Source organism: Theobroma cacao, chromosome 3, assembly GCF_000208745.1.
Source record: "Theobroma cacao cultivar B97-61/B2 chromosome 3, Criollo_cocoa_genome_V2, whole genome shotgun sequence".
In the NCBI taxonomy this organism is placed as follows: Eukaryota; Viridiplantae; Streptophyta; class Magnoliopsida; order Malvales; family Malvaceae; genus Theobroma; species Theobroma cacao.
In genome coordinates this window covers 30,517,318-30,530,714 of record NC_030852.1, presented here as the reverse complement: position 1 = coordinate 30,530,714, position 13,397 = coordinate 30,517,318, and the positions used below count along the sequence as shown (strand labels likewise).

At 38.2% G+C, this 13,397-nt stretch overlaps 3 protein-coding genes and 1 pseudogene across 3 annotated transcripts; 1 reads left to right on the top strand and 3 right to left on the bottom strand.

Moving 5' to 3' along the window:
* LOC18605885 (L-type lectin-domain containing receptor kinase VIII.1) lies at positions 815-3,668 on the bottom strand. The gene has a single exon (XM_007039177.2). The coding sequence runs from the start codon at positions 3,118-3,120 to the stop codon at positions 1,057-1,059; it is 2,064 nt and encodes a 687-aa protein (XP_007039239.1). The 5' UTR covers positions 3,121-3,668; the 3' UTR covers positions 815-1,056.
* LOC108661187 lies at positions 4,413-5,255 on the bottom strand (annotated as a pseudogene).
* Positions 6,384-11,192, top strand: LOC18605883 (WAT1-related protein At1g43650). The gene is made up of 7 exons (XM_007039175.2): positions 6,384-7,206; positions 7,355-7,417; positions 8,617-8,733; positions 8,827-9,061; positions 9,175-9,333; positions 9,454-9,605; positions 9,763-11,192. The coding sequence occupies exons 1-7, from the start codon at positions 7,004-7,006 to the stop codon at positions 9,992-9,994; spliced, it is 1,161 nt and encodes a 386-aa protein (XP_007039237.2). The 5' UTR covers positions 6,384-7,003; the 3' UTR covers positions 9,995-11,192.
* Positions 10,861-11,220, bottom strand: LOC18605882 (transcription repressor OFP1). The gene has a single exon (XM_007039174.2). The coding sequence runs from the start codon at positions 11,218-11,220 to the stop codon at positions 10,861-10,863; it is 360 nt and encodes a 119-aa protein (XP_007039236.2).

Genomic DNA, 13,397 nt, shown 5'->3' with positions numbered 1-13,397 from the left:
TCTTTTTCTCTATCCTTGGTTATGTTTTTCACTTTCTTAAAACAACTTAATTAAGCTTCAATTGTAAGTCATTTTCAATCTAAGTTAAGTTTTTAAATATTTTATATCTAACTATTTTTTGATTAATTTGATAGTTTGGATTTATAATTATAAAGCACAAGCTACACAATTGAATGAGTGACGAGTAGATGAATGATTTTTTAGTTACATATATTAAAAAATATATTTAATAGATTTTTTACTGATACTATCATACAACGTTTTCAAACTATGAAAAATTATTGTGGACAATTATAATTTTTTTAGATATTTTTATTGTAAAGCATTAAATGATTATATTGAATTTATATTTTTTTAATTTAATGTTAAAACTTCTACTTATGAATTTTAACATTTTTATTTTTTTAATTAATATTTTAATTATGACACCACTTAGGAAAATTTCTAGATCTACCCGTATATACAAATTGGAGGTTTTGGTCCAAATCCCTATAAACTAAAAGCTCTCACATCACTGTGGAAAGATAAAAGAAATACAAATAGAAAAAAACGAATGATGCAATAAAAATATATTTGATTCAAAATAAAAATATAAAAATTTATTTGAACGAATAAGAGATTATTCAAAATTTAATAAATAATTTAAAGATTTTTTTATATATTATGCATTTTTTTATTGATCTATATAAGATAAGAATATTTTCTCTCTAGTTCTATTCTCTTACTAATTCTAATCAACGTCATGTAAGCAATATTCATTTTCACCAATTAATATCCAAACTTATTTCCTCATAATTTGGATCTTCAAACTTACTAAAATTGAACTCAATACTTTGCTCAAATTGCAATATTTTCTCAACCAAGGAACATACAGTAGGCTTTGATGCAGAAGCAATGTAATAGACAAAGTTGACTAGTTTATGGAATGTCTCTTAAATTCAATTACTATTACATTTTATACATCCGAATAACCATTCTGGCTTCATAACCAGAACCAGCTCAAGAATTGCCTTAATGCATCCTTTTGCATAGATCAGAAGATCAGTAACACATAGGTCACTTGAATGGGCCGCAAGAATATCCAGTGCAAAGACCCGTGGCACTATTGTAAGGGAACAAGGCCACGGGTCTACTAGCTGGCAGCTCTGGAATTTGTCTTTCCATGCTCAGAAACTCGACCACTTCCTCCACGGTAGGCCTTCCTTTAGACTCGTTCAGTGTACAAAGTAGCCCAATGTCCAAAACCCGAATGGCTTGCTCCAAATTAACTAGTGAGCCCATCCTCCCATCCACCACCTTCACCTTCTCATCTTTCATGTGCATTCTCCAGGCAAAATCTACCAAATCCCTCTCTTCTTGGTTCACTTCGGGGTCTAACTTTCCCCGTCCGGAAACCACTTCTAACATAAAGATTCCAAATTCGAAAACATCAGCCGTTTGGCTAACTGCTGCTTCAAACTTTTTTGACTCGGTTGCTGAAAGCACCATGCCAAAATCACCTAGAACCGCTCGGAAGCTTACATCAAGAAAGACGCTGCTTGTTTTCATGTTCTTGTGAGCGAGTTGCTTGGAGTGAAGGAAGCTTAATGCTTCGGCAACATCGGTGATAGCTTTGAAACGTCGTGTCCAGGGAAGAACCCCAACGCCAAACAGCCATTTATCAAGGCTTCCATTGGTGAAAAAGTCATACACAATCATCATTTCGCGGTTATCATGGCACCATCCCCTGATGGGAACCAAATTCGGGTGACGAACTCGGCTCATGGCACCAATTTCTTTGAGAAGCCGTCGTCTATCTAAGCCTTGCTGTGAGTTAAGGAACTGAGCAGACAGCCTTTTGATAGCAACTTGACAGCCATTGGGAAGCTTCCCTCTGTAATAAACACCTCTGGCGTCGCTACCTAATATTTCTGCCTCGCTAAAACTCCGAGTTGCTGTTGAAACCTCAGAAAACGTGAAACGGCGGGGCTTGTTGGGAGGTCTGGGTCTTTGCGTCTTCTCTGGCAACGCATTTAGTTTGGAATTGTCATTTTTTCCCCTGCGGCTACAGAAAAAACCAATCATGATAGCCAAAGCTAGCACAGCTACGGCAATAAAAATCAAGAAACTGCTGGGCGGTTCTCTGTTAGATCTCTTTTGCGTCCTTTGAGCAGCATCAGATTTCTGGAGGATGATCTCACTCTCACATGTTTCCTCAGAAGGGATGCGAAGGAAAGCTTGGCTAGTTGCGGTGAAGTTCCAGGAGAGTACGTTATGAATTTGGGTCATGTTGCCTGTGGATGCTGAGAATCCAACGAACATGTACTCATTCAGATGAGGAGAGAGATCAAGAGAACCTGAGAAGATAGGTTTAGAGGGGTAATCGCCGCCATCGGATCCGAGGTGGATGTCCATCCATCTCCGAGGACCGTCATATGTAATCCAAGCTCGGTGAACTGAAGCATCATTAAGGATCACCCCAAAATCTGATGCATCGATGGTTGTGGTGGAAACAATGCTACCAAGATTAAGGCCCACATGATTGTCGTTTGGATCTCCAAATTGAGGATTCTGGTGCGTATCGAATTCAATAGCAACGGCTTTGTAATCTTCCTGGCAGGCATCATTAAGCATGCCTAGCCATGGTCCAGGTCTTCCTACAGTAAACTCATCAGGGACCATGATGAATGTGAGACCGCTGCCACCGTGATTAAGCATATCTCTGCTTGCGTTAGAAGAATTGGTAAATTGAAAAGCAAAGGTGGATTGAAAGGATGCTGGGGTGCTGGTGTGTGGATCAAACAGGCGGACAGGCGAGGAGTAAATGGCTCTCCCTGCTTGATGTCTCAGATCAAAGGCATCTGATTCGTCTGGAATTTGGACAGCACCTTTCTCCATTGAAAGCTTCGCACTCCCTAGAAGCTTCACATCGGATGTTACTCTGGGATCATCAAGGCTGAAATTTGTGAAGGAGATGTGTTTGATAACGTTTATTACAGGTGCACTTGCCGTACCTGAGGAATCAACTAAAGTTGGGTACTGTACCAAAGCTAGAAGATAAAGTGACCATGACCACAAAAAAAACCAGTGCCAAAAACAGGCAACAGGGAACACAGAGGAGGAAGAAATTCTTATGGCCATTTTGTTTTAGCTCTGTAAATTCTCGCAGGCTCGTTAATGGTGATTGGACTCTGCTACGGAAAAGTTCCAGCCCAGCGAGTTATCTTTTCCTTTTGGGGGTGGGGGGGACTAAAGATATGCTCCAAGAAAGACGCCGTTGTAACATATCCAAATGTGGCTACACCATCTCCTCCAGTACCAGTCTAGAATTTCATTACAAAATATGAATAGATTGTTGTTTGTCCCTTTCTGTGAGCCATAGTACTCAACCCAAATGACTAGTTTAAGATAATTACAAATACCTGAAAGAGAACAACGCTGGCTGCCTACAACAATCTCAATTCACAAGTCTGACGAGGACCACATGGAGATGTTTCATGGGCTTTAGATTTGCATTATTTGTGGGGCACGTAGCTAATGATTTTTTTGAGGTGATTACAGGTTTCTCAGTCATCTGCCTTGGGCCCTCTTTCTCTATTATTGAGCTATTTGATTAGATACCACAACCTATAACTGGTAATTACTTAGTAAATGCTAAGAGAGCTTACCTAGAATGCTCACCAAGGCAAGCTTAATAATTTTAGAAATCCAATCGTGTTATTGTTGAACTTTATTACAAAAATCAATTTCTGATGTATGGAATATCAACAATGGGTCCAAGAGGAAAAACAGAAGCATTAATAAAATGGTAGTCGGTTATTTAGCTAAAATATTCAGTGCTTTTATAAGCATTGATGAAATGGCAGATTGCAATGTAAAACCGATAGTTGGCACATTCGGTGCTTTCATATTCACAAATGTTAATTTCTACCTTCCGGTGAGCCAAGACAAACTTAATGCAAATGGGACCCAATGATGCGGTCGGTTGCTTGTGTCGAAAGGACGGGGAGAACGCTTACTAGACATCGAGAAGGAGCATTGCAAAAACGGTATGTTATCATACACATCACTTCAGCCATGGACAAACCTCACGTTGCCCCTGACAGAAGGATGAAAGAAACAGAGCTGGTTCAGCAACCAAACCACCCAACATGAAGTCCACCAAGTAAACAGAATACACATCCATGATCCACCAACATTCAAAACTCCAAAGAATGTCAAATAGAAAGCCACATTTAAAAGGTATTTTATATATTTGCATCCAACAAAATCATTTGACAAAGAAAAAAAGCTCTTGTAACACAAGTCTGTTGATCTAATTTCAAAACTGTAAAAGCTTTCTTCAAAACAATTACCGTAATGTCATCAGTAAAAAAAAAAAATACTAAAACAAGAAAAGCTATAGCTAAAGACCAACATCGTTGTCACCTTTATCAGTCCTGCTCTAGAATGGTTCCCTTCTCACTAACATAGATACTATCAAGGAACTTCCGAGTATCTTTGTTCTAGACACGGCATTTCTGTCCCAAAAACACAAATTGCCGTGTCAGCAAACTGAAAGTAGTTATGAGTTAATGTAAGACATGTACATGCATGGTACACATATATGGAGACTGGAGTACATCTTAGACCTGGTTAATGAGGGCAGCAAATCGTAAAATGGGCTCAATGTCATTTCCATCCAATTTAATCTCATCTTAACCTTTTGAGACCGTACAATGGTAACTCTTTGGGCATATCCACTTTCCTCACCAAAAACAACCCAAAAGCAGAACATATTCAATTGAATGCATTCAGGCATCGATAGGAATATGAGCATAAACAAAACGCATCATATAGCCGAATCCCTTGGTGAAAGGTGATACTATGAGATCGTCAACATGGCCAAGAGCAGTTGGCATAGCAGCGGCCGTCTTACAAGAACCAAACCAGGCTTCGATCTTAGGCTAGTGCTTGCCAGTGGCCTAGTCGGAAACGAGGCCAAAATCCAGGTTGAGATGCTTGAAGTTACAAATAGCTTGCCACGTGGGCCCTCCACCTCGATAACCTTGGCGTGGACCTTCATTGTCACCCACTCCGGGTTCCATGGTCTCTGACGATTGTATCATCTGTATGGTCTTCCTTTTCCGAGTCGCCTGAGCCCAGGTGGGGATGAAGGATGGGCTACTGTGACTTGGAGGGAGGAGGACCCAACAAATCCTAGCGTGCACTTTATCTGTCAGCCAACCTAAAACCCTCTTGAATGTGGCCCATTTATGCAAAGTGTGTGGTCCCATGACCGAAACTAAATTCAAACCCAAGCTGATAAAGTTCAGGAACTGAACCCCTTCAAGAATATGTATTAATGTCAAGGCTTAATCGCAATGCCTGACATATTAATGTTAGTACAACATATAAGAAACCAAGTTTATTTATCTTCATCTCAAAAAATTTGAAGCTATGGCAAGAAACACCAAATACAAGTTTATCGATTATCAAAAATAATAATTGTGTTAAATTATCAACTTCACTGTGCCAAAACGATGATCAGTTGCACTAATTTGCAATATCAAATTCTTGCAGTAATGAACTTCTTGTTCTATGAATATACTGTGGAGTGTGGGCCGAAAGCCTGAAACGAAATCAAGGCACGCTTGCTACCAGCTCTAGTTTTGTTTTGGGTGCTGATGGCTGACTATTCAGATTGCGGAAAGAGCCTCGTCTCTTTCTAAAGTCTAAATTTATTTATTTAAATTAAAGCAACCACCAGCTGTATCCAGCTATCGACTGATTTTCTGGGCAAGTGCATTTGCATTTTTCCAACGGTCACACTCTCATGCATATGTTGCATGCCATAAGAGTTTCATTTGCAACATATTTGCAGGACAAGATATATACTACTATATTCATCAATTTAAAAAGCTTCTTTTTAGCTTGTCTTGCCACCTATGCTTCTAGATGCCATTTATGATCCCTTCGAGTACTTATTATACCTGTTCAAGGAACGAAAATGGAAGGTCACTGATGGTCTTTCCAGTTTTCTCTACGTGAAAAGAAAATATTCCAGCCATTTCTATAACAGCAGGCGGCCAGGCACGATTAAAAAGGGGGTTGGCTTGCCACTCTTGGCCGGAGTTGCTTCCAGACCAGAATTTATTTCTAAGACAAGGATTAACCCTGATGGTTTTGGGATCAACAAGTCAAAAACCTTGGTAAAGCGCAAAAAGAAAAATCATTGGAAGACAACGCAGTCAATCTGTGGGATGTTGTGTCAAAGCAAATGGACTTCCATCAGAAAAGCAGATGCACTCCCTTTTGCTTTTTGAAGGAAATAAAAAAGAAAAAATTAACATAAAATTAAAATGGATGGGTGGCCGTTTGAAATATTTCCTCCTATATAACACTCTTATCTGGTCGATTTTAGTGGATTCCTTACCAATGACTACAACATCCTTGATACCAAAAACTAGTCGTGGCAATTACAGAAAAAGAAAGACCTGTGGTGGACCTAAGTGGGCTTCGCCATAAGGGATTTGTTCATTGATATATATTTAGGTGCCATTTATGTATAGAATCCAAAAGTTGAAACGGGCACTCGACAGAAAGTTTTACATCCGGTGTCCACAAGAGTTAAGTAAACGAGTGATTCCGCAGAGCCATATATAGGTGGGTAATTATGATGTCTAAACAAATAAATGCTGCTATTATAGTACAGTGGTATTTAGCAAAAGCCCATGCAGACTTGGCAAAAAAGAGTTTATCAATATGCCAATCTCTGACGCAGAATTCACTGTCTCCCCGAATATATGGCATGGCATCTGTAAGAAGCTCTAGCCCTTTGGATTTTCCAATGCTCCCCGCATTTATTTCTCCTCTAAGACCCTTTTGACTCTTCTATGTTTATTGGGAATCAGAGAAATACATGCTCAGCAGAACAAACAGGCGACAGCCGTTTCCGATCTCTTTTTTCATGTAATTTTAGCCATATCCCTCTATTTCACTCGCTTTACAGGGAAGTTTGAAGATTTTTAGTCGTTTAAAGAGAATGGCCGTAATGGGAACAGTGAGGAAATGGTTGGGGTGGTCACAGATGGTAGCGAGCATGTTGGCCGTCCAAGTCTTTGCAACAGGGCAGCAGCTGCTTTCTAAAGTCATCTTGAGTCAAGGAACCTTCATCTTTGCACTCATGGCCTATCGACATTTAGTCGCTGCTCTCTGCGTTGCTCCTTTTGCTTTCTTCCTGGAAAGGTTAATCTGCTCTTCCATCTTTCGTTTTTTAACTTCCTTTGTCGATATATAGCGGTACTATAAGTTTTTAATTAATTAGTTAATAATAGTATTACATTTTTTCCCCACATCTTTGACATGCCTGTGCCTGTTTGTGCCATGGCTGCAGAGGTAATTCAAAGAAGCTGACCTGGTCGACTTGGTTCTGGCTCTTCATCAATGCCTTAACAGGGTAAGCACCTTATGCCTTCTTTCCTTTACATTTTTGCCCGTTTGGTTGATTAACATGGTTGCGAGAGATATACGTTTTAAATAGCAAACATCAAAAGACTCACGATGGCAGAATTTAAGATGGTGTAGAAGTGCTCTTTTCATCATTCCAAATTACTTGCACGACTTTTTCTGGCATATTAATGAGCAAACCGTAAGACAATTAGATAATAAATATTATTAATTATAGAGCTCTAATGAAGCACCAATAATGAAAATTCGTTTTCGCATGCTATAATTTCCACAAGGGTTGATCGCTGTTCACAATCAAAGCTTCCATATTTGCCATTTATCAAAAAGCATAAAACCAGACATTCCTTTTCATTTTTCCCTTTAACAAAGTAATAAAGATAAGAAAGCATGCGTATATCAGAATCATAAGGTTTGGTCGTTCTTCCGCGTGAACATATATTTCCTTTTTTTGCTTCGATTCACCTTTCTAACGAGGCTCTTCCTCTGCAAATTAGTTAGAGACAGCTGTTTGATTAAGCTGAGGATATTAATTATCTAGTGATGCCCCGTTGGGACCAATTAAATGATGATTAATAGTGGCTTTAATTAGGTTCCGTGGGCTAATTTTTTTCTTTGTTTTTATTCAATCTTCCTATGTCTTACACTTTCTCTGTTTCTCAGACGTTATATTTATCGTGGATGATTAAGAGACGTTAGATTAGATAAAGCAGGGACAAAGGTTGATTGCTTTTAAGTAGATTTATTCTGTTTGGTTTCTACTACTTTTCTAATGATGTGAGCCACGAGGAACTTTGCTTTCCAATTATCTGCCGAAAGATAAAGAAGCCTAAAAGCTATGAATTTCATTAAAATATCTTAAACTTTGCGTAAATATACTTTCAGGATTGAATCAAAACAATAGAGAGTAGGACCAAAAGTATTGTAAAATGTGACTAAAAGGCTTAAATTGCTTCCCACCTTGTTTGAGTCGATCGGAAGGTATTCAACCCAATCTTTGCTTTGATTCAATAAATTAGGATTCCTTCAGAATTGCATGCCCATCAGTCATATCTGGCATTCGCAGCCCTTTGACTACCTCATATTTAGAATGGCTAATTCAGAAATCATTTACTTACTTAATTTCCAGTTTTTTTTTTTTTCTAAAAAACAACGAAAATCTAATTCTTGATGTAGCACATGATCATGCAGGATAACAGCGGCCATGGGACTGTTCTATTATGGTCTTCGAGACACCACAGCTACATATTCCACCAACTTCCTCAACATAATTCCAATAGTCACCTTCGTTTTCTCCATCGTTTTCCGGTAAGATTTGGTTGTTGTTACCGGGTACAATGCAGGAAGGCCTAATAAGAAATTGTGAAACACTGTGCTAAAGGTTTTATTTCGTGTTTGTAGAATAGAGAAGCTAGGACTAGGCACCAGAGCAGGCAAAATTAAGATTGTGGGTGCAATTTTGTGCGTGGGAGGTGCGCTGACAACTTGTCTCTATAAGGGAAAAGCATTCTATCTTGTTCATGATCATAATTTTCACAGGCCTGCTGCTATGAACGTATCCAAGTCTCACTGGACTCGTGGAACTTTCATGCTTATTGGTAGTTGCTTGTGCTACGCTACTTGGTATATATTGCAGGTGTGAATTAAATCAGCAAATCCCTCCTGATGCTACAATGGCAGTCGACTCAGTCCTTTTTTCTTTTTGGATCTCTTTAATCTGCTCATGAGTTTCCAGCTACTTTCAAACAGGTCAAGTTGCTCAAAGTATTTCCATCAAAATACCGGGCAACGCTGATAACATGCATCATGGCGTCCATACAATCAGCAGCATTAGGCCTGTGCTTAGACAGGCGCAAGGCTGCATGGAGATTAGAGTGGAACTTGCAGCTAGTTACTATAGTTTACTCGGTAAGGTTACTGACACATTTCTCCATTTTTTACTTTTTATTTTCCAGGAGGACCAAGATTTGAAATTTATAAATTGTTAGGCCTACGATACTTTAGATACATGAGAGTTTACCTGTGCAGGGAGCACTAAGTACCGCTGCAACATTCTGCTTACTTGCATTGTCGATTGCTAAGCGAGGCCCCACTTATGCCCCTATGTTCAACCCGCTGGCCCTAATCTTTGTGGCCATATCAGAATCTTTAGTACTTGGTGAAAAGATGAGACTGGGAATGTATGATTTGCACTATCCTTCATCTACTTTGCCAGAGATTACTATCCTATGACTTGCATATTATATATATATATATATATATATCTTTTTGCATTATTTCAAAGCAATGCTATAAATTATAATCTCTCACATTCCTACAATTGATTCATGCTTTCAGCGTGCTTGGCACGGTTATGATAATAGTTGGACTGTACTCGTTTTTGTGGGGAAGAAGGAAGGAAACAAAATGCTTGCCTCAGCCAGATGCAGGAGCTGAAGAATTGGCGAAAACAGGTCCTGAATTTGGAGAGATGCAGTTGAAGACCATAGTAATACCAACTAATACTTCGCCTGTTAAAAGCGTCTATGCCATGGAAGAAGGAGCTCTAAAAGATACTGTAGAACGCTGAAGTCAGTGCGAACCCATTTTTGTGAAGGGTCTACTACACAAGAAAATATAACCAACCCACCTTCTTAAGAAACTAGGCTCTTGATTTTAGAAATTTGACAAATAAATTCAAGGGCTCTCTTTTAAATCAAGTATATTTCGCTTTTGTAGTAATTTCCTTTTTGTCTCTTCTTATTTATCTTGGAACCCATATTTTAAAATTACAGGGGCATAATAACTCAAAAATTTTCCGAAAAGAAGAGGTGAAGAGGAAGCAAAGTTGTTGCGTTTCACGAAACAAATAATGTTGTACTTAAGATGACAAACATCAGGTTTTGTTTAACTTTTCCTTGTGTCCCTTTGGCTATCAGTCAAGCGGGAGAAAGTCCTACTGTTATAGGACAAGAAGGATCCAGACTATGTCAAAAGGGGGGAAAATTGATTCATATTAGAGGCAACAGAAGCAAAAATAATTGATCTGTTGCTACTTCTGTTTGCAGACAGCTTTTCAACTATGAGGTTCAAAAGACAGGGAGAATCGGTAGCATGCCATTTTAAAAGAAGCAGGGACAACGGAGGTAGCTAGGCAGAGAGCCTGGCGGATGACCGAAAATGTTTTCAGAGAAGTTGGTGATGGCGAAGGATTAATTACTATGGACTTAGCTAATTTAATCTTTGTTTTCAACATGCTTCAGCACAATTTCTTGCTTACAATGAGAAATGACAGAAATCTCTGGAATTTTGAGATATTGGTCCGTTATATACTAGAATAAAATCAAAATAGTTTCCAGGTTCCGCATGATTTTACAAGCCAAGCTAATAATGTCATACTTCTAATGAAAGATGCTACATAGAACTATAAACAGTAGAAACTAATAAGAACGAAAATTAAGAATAACACAAACTCAGAAAAGCATTGACAATGATCTCATGAACCTCTGGTGAGTTGAGAGCAATGTAACAGTAAACCAGCTCTTCCATTGTATTCCAATCACGTACACCTGCATCATCAATCATCTCTAATATGGACTCTCTTATATCGGAAAATGGGTCCTTAGACAACTTAACTACACAGAGACTGCCAGCAAAAACGCCGCTACCATCACCAGGCAAGGTGGCTGAAAAGCTAATTCTATCGTGCCGCTTCAGCCTGCGTTTCTTCCTTTCCATCTTGTTGAGCTCCTCAAAACCATCCATGCCTCCTGCAAAACCGTGCATTGCCAGCTCACCAAAGATAATATCTATCATTGCATGCTTTAAAGGTTACTCGAGAGGCGCTGGGGACAGGGGGCGCGGAAGGATAGGATTTGTCTCGCTGTGGCCATGAATCCAATCGAAGGACAGGAAGTGCTGTAATGTCAGAACAGTGTGTATACATATATAACCATATTACAAAGCCATATGAGACCAAGAAAGCAATCCTGTAGCTAGGCGGTTCCTAATTAATGTTCATGCGAGGTAGTTGAGAACTCTGTTGAACCATTTATGGACTAGTGTATTATTGGAATGCTACAAGGCGAATCAAAGATCATTCAAAAAGCACTTAAATATCTTCTCCTATCGTGTTGACGAGGGAAACATACAAGTCTTTGGAATGTGATCTCAAGATAACAATGGCAATTCCATATAAATTCTACAACTACCCCCAAATAAACTTTTTGCTAAACCTCAAGTATAAGTATTAATACTTCAACTTAGTTGGATTGAACCGGTTGGACTTTGTTTTATCAAGCAAATGCATCCTTTAAAACTAAAATGCCAAAAAAGAAAAAAAAAAAAGCTTACTTTTTTTAAAATTTAAAATTTGAAATCTCGTATTTTTTAAATTTACATGAGATATCCGGGAATTTATATATCATCATTATTGCGTTTATTGGAGTGCCTCTGATTTGCAACTATTTAATGAGCAGAGAGAGGTGGGTTGAACGACCTAAGACTTGAGGCTGGAGAGGGTCAACTCGGGTTGGTTAATCCGTTAGGTCAACTTAAGTTGATAGCTGGAAACTGATTTTGTCTTTTTTTTTTTTAATACACCAGGCTTTCACATATGAGGTCAGGCTCATGCTCGTAGGCTCGGCCTGCTTTTAGTCGGCCATTCAGTGTAGATTATAAAATTTGAGCCCAATTCATCTTCGCCCAAGAATTTGTTCTATGAAACAAATAATACATATTTTATTTCATTTATATCCAAAAAAATATTTGAAATATATTAAAATAAAGTATATTTTTATTTTTGGAATAATAAAATAGTGTACATCACCTAGGGTGATTAATATACACTGAAGTTAATTTTTGATTCAAAATTTAATGGTCTTATATTGAATAACAAGATAGATGAAAATTAATTAAAAAAGAGAAAATGGCATGGACAAATTATGATGTTAAATTTGTTTGAAAACACACGTTATATGATGAAAAGAGTGGACATCTTGACCACTTTTTAACGATGGAGAGAATCTTTTTCTAAATCACTCAAATTTGGATTTAAATTTTTGAAAGAGCCAATTCATTTGGAGTTGACCCTAAATATTTCAAATTAGAGCCAATTTATTTGAAGTTGACCCCAAATTCTGCTTAACTCGTTGACGTTTTTATTCACATAACTTGCTTTTTTGTCTACAGTAAAAACGATTCTTTTGACGTTATGGTTAATGATTTTGCAACATACAATTAAGGCTCGTATTGATATTGCAATTAAAGGTCTTCACAAATCATAATCCACCCTTTATTCCTCAACCCTTTCGGCTATTGCTTTGTTAGCAAGCAGTCACTTCATTTCCATTGTTATGGTCCAAACCCAATGATTTCATATACCTACTAATTATGGTATTGACTCCTTTAACTTCGAACAGGTGCTTTGTTTTTGGTTTTTGGGCATTTCATTTTTTTTTTAAAAATTGTAAGTAGTATTTACGTAAAGCAGAATTGTCATGTACGCATGAATCGTACGGGTTGGCACCGAAAGTTGCATTGTGGTCCGACTTCTGCCGCACGTAGTCAGTGCTATTTGGGTTTAATTATTCGGAGGGGATCGTGGTTCGAAGCAGTGGAACACGCCTCTTCTGCCGCGTCTTCCCAAATATGCTCCTTTGTCAATATTCATCAGTTTGTCTTTCCCAATTCCTCGTCGACCCATTTTTCTTTTTCCTTTTAATTTTAATTATTGCCAATTTTTTTGTTATCAACTACTGCAGTACTGCAACTAGTACTAGATTCGACTATATCGAGAGTGTATGGAAAAGGCTTAAATGCTGACCCGGCTCTCCATATTTTTGAAGCTGACCGCTGCATGTTCCATTATAAAAAAATTGAAGTACTATATGAAGAATATGATTGGGAGATGAGATGGATTTGATGAGATGAGACGCCATTACCACGAAATATGAATTAAGAGGATTGCGTAGATGAGGGAGTTTTTGTCTGTT

What these genes read in the sequence shown, in the direction of transcription:
- LOC18605883 (XM_007039175.2), top strand. Translation starts at nt 7,004, where the DNA reads ATGGCCGTAATGGGAACAGTGAGGAAATGGTTGGGGTGGTCACAGATG. An exon ending in GTTTTCTCCATCGTTTTCCG is followed by an intron (nt 8,734 to 8,826) that starts GTAAGATTTGGT and finishes TCGTGTTTGTAG; the next exon opens with AATAGAGAAGCTAGGACTAG. An exon ending in CTACTTGGTATATATTGCAG is followed by an intron (nt 9,062 to 9,174) that starts GTGTGAATTAAA and finishes ACTTTCAAACAG; the next exon opens with GTCAAGTTGCTCAAAGTATT.
- LOC18605882 (XM_007039174.2), bottom strand. Translation starts at nt 11,220, where the DNA reads ATGATAGATATTATCTTTGGTGAGCTGGCAATGCACGGTTTTGCAGGA.
- LOC18605885 (XM_007039177.2), bottom strand. Translation starts at nt 3,120, where the DNA reads ATGGCCATAAGAATTTCTTCCTCCTCTGTGTTCCCTGTTGCCTGTTTT.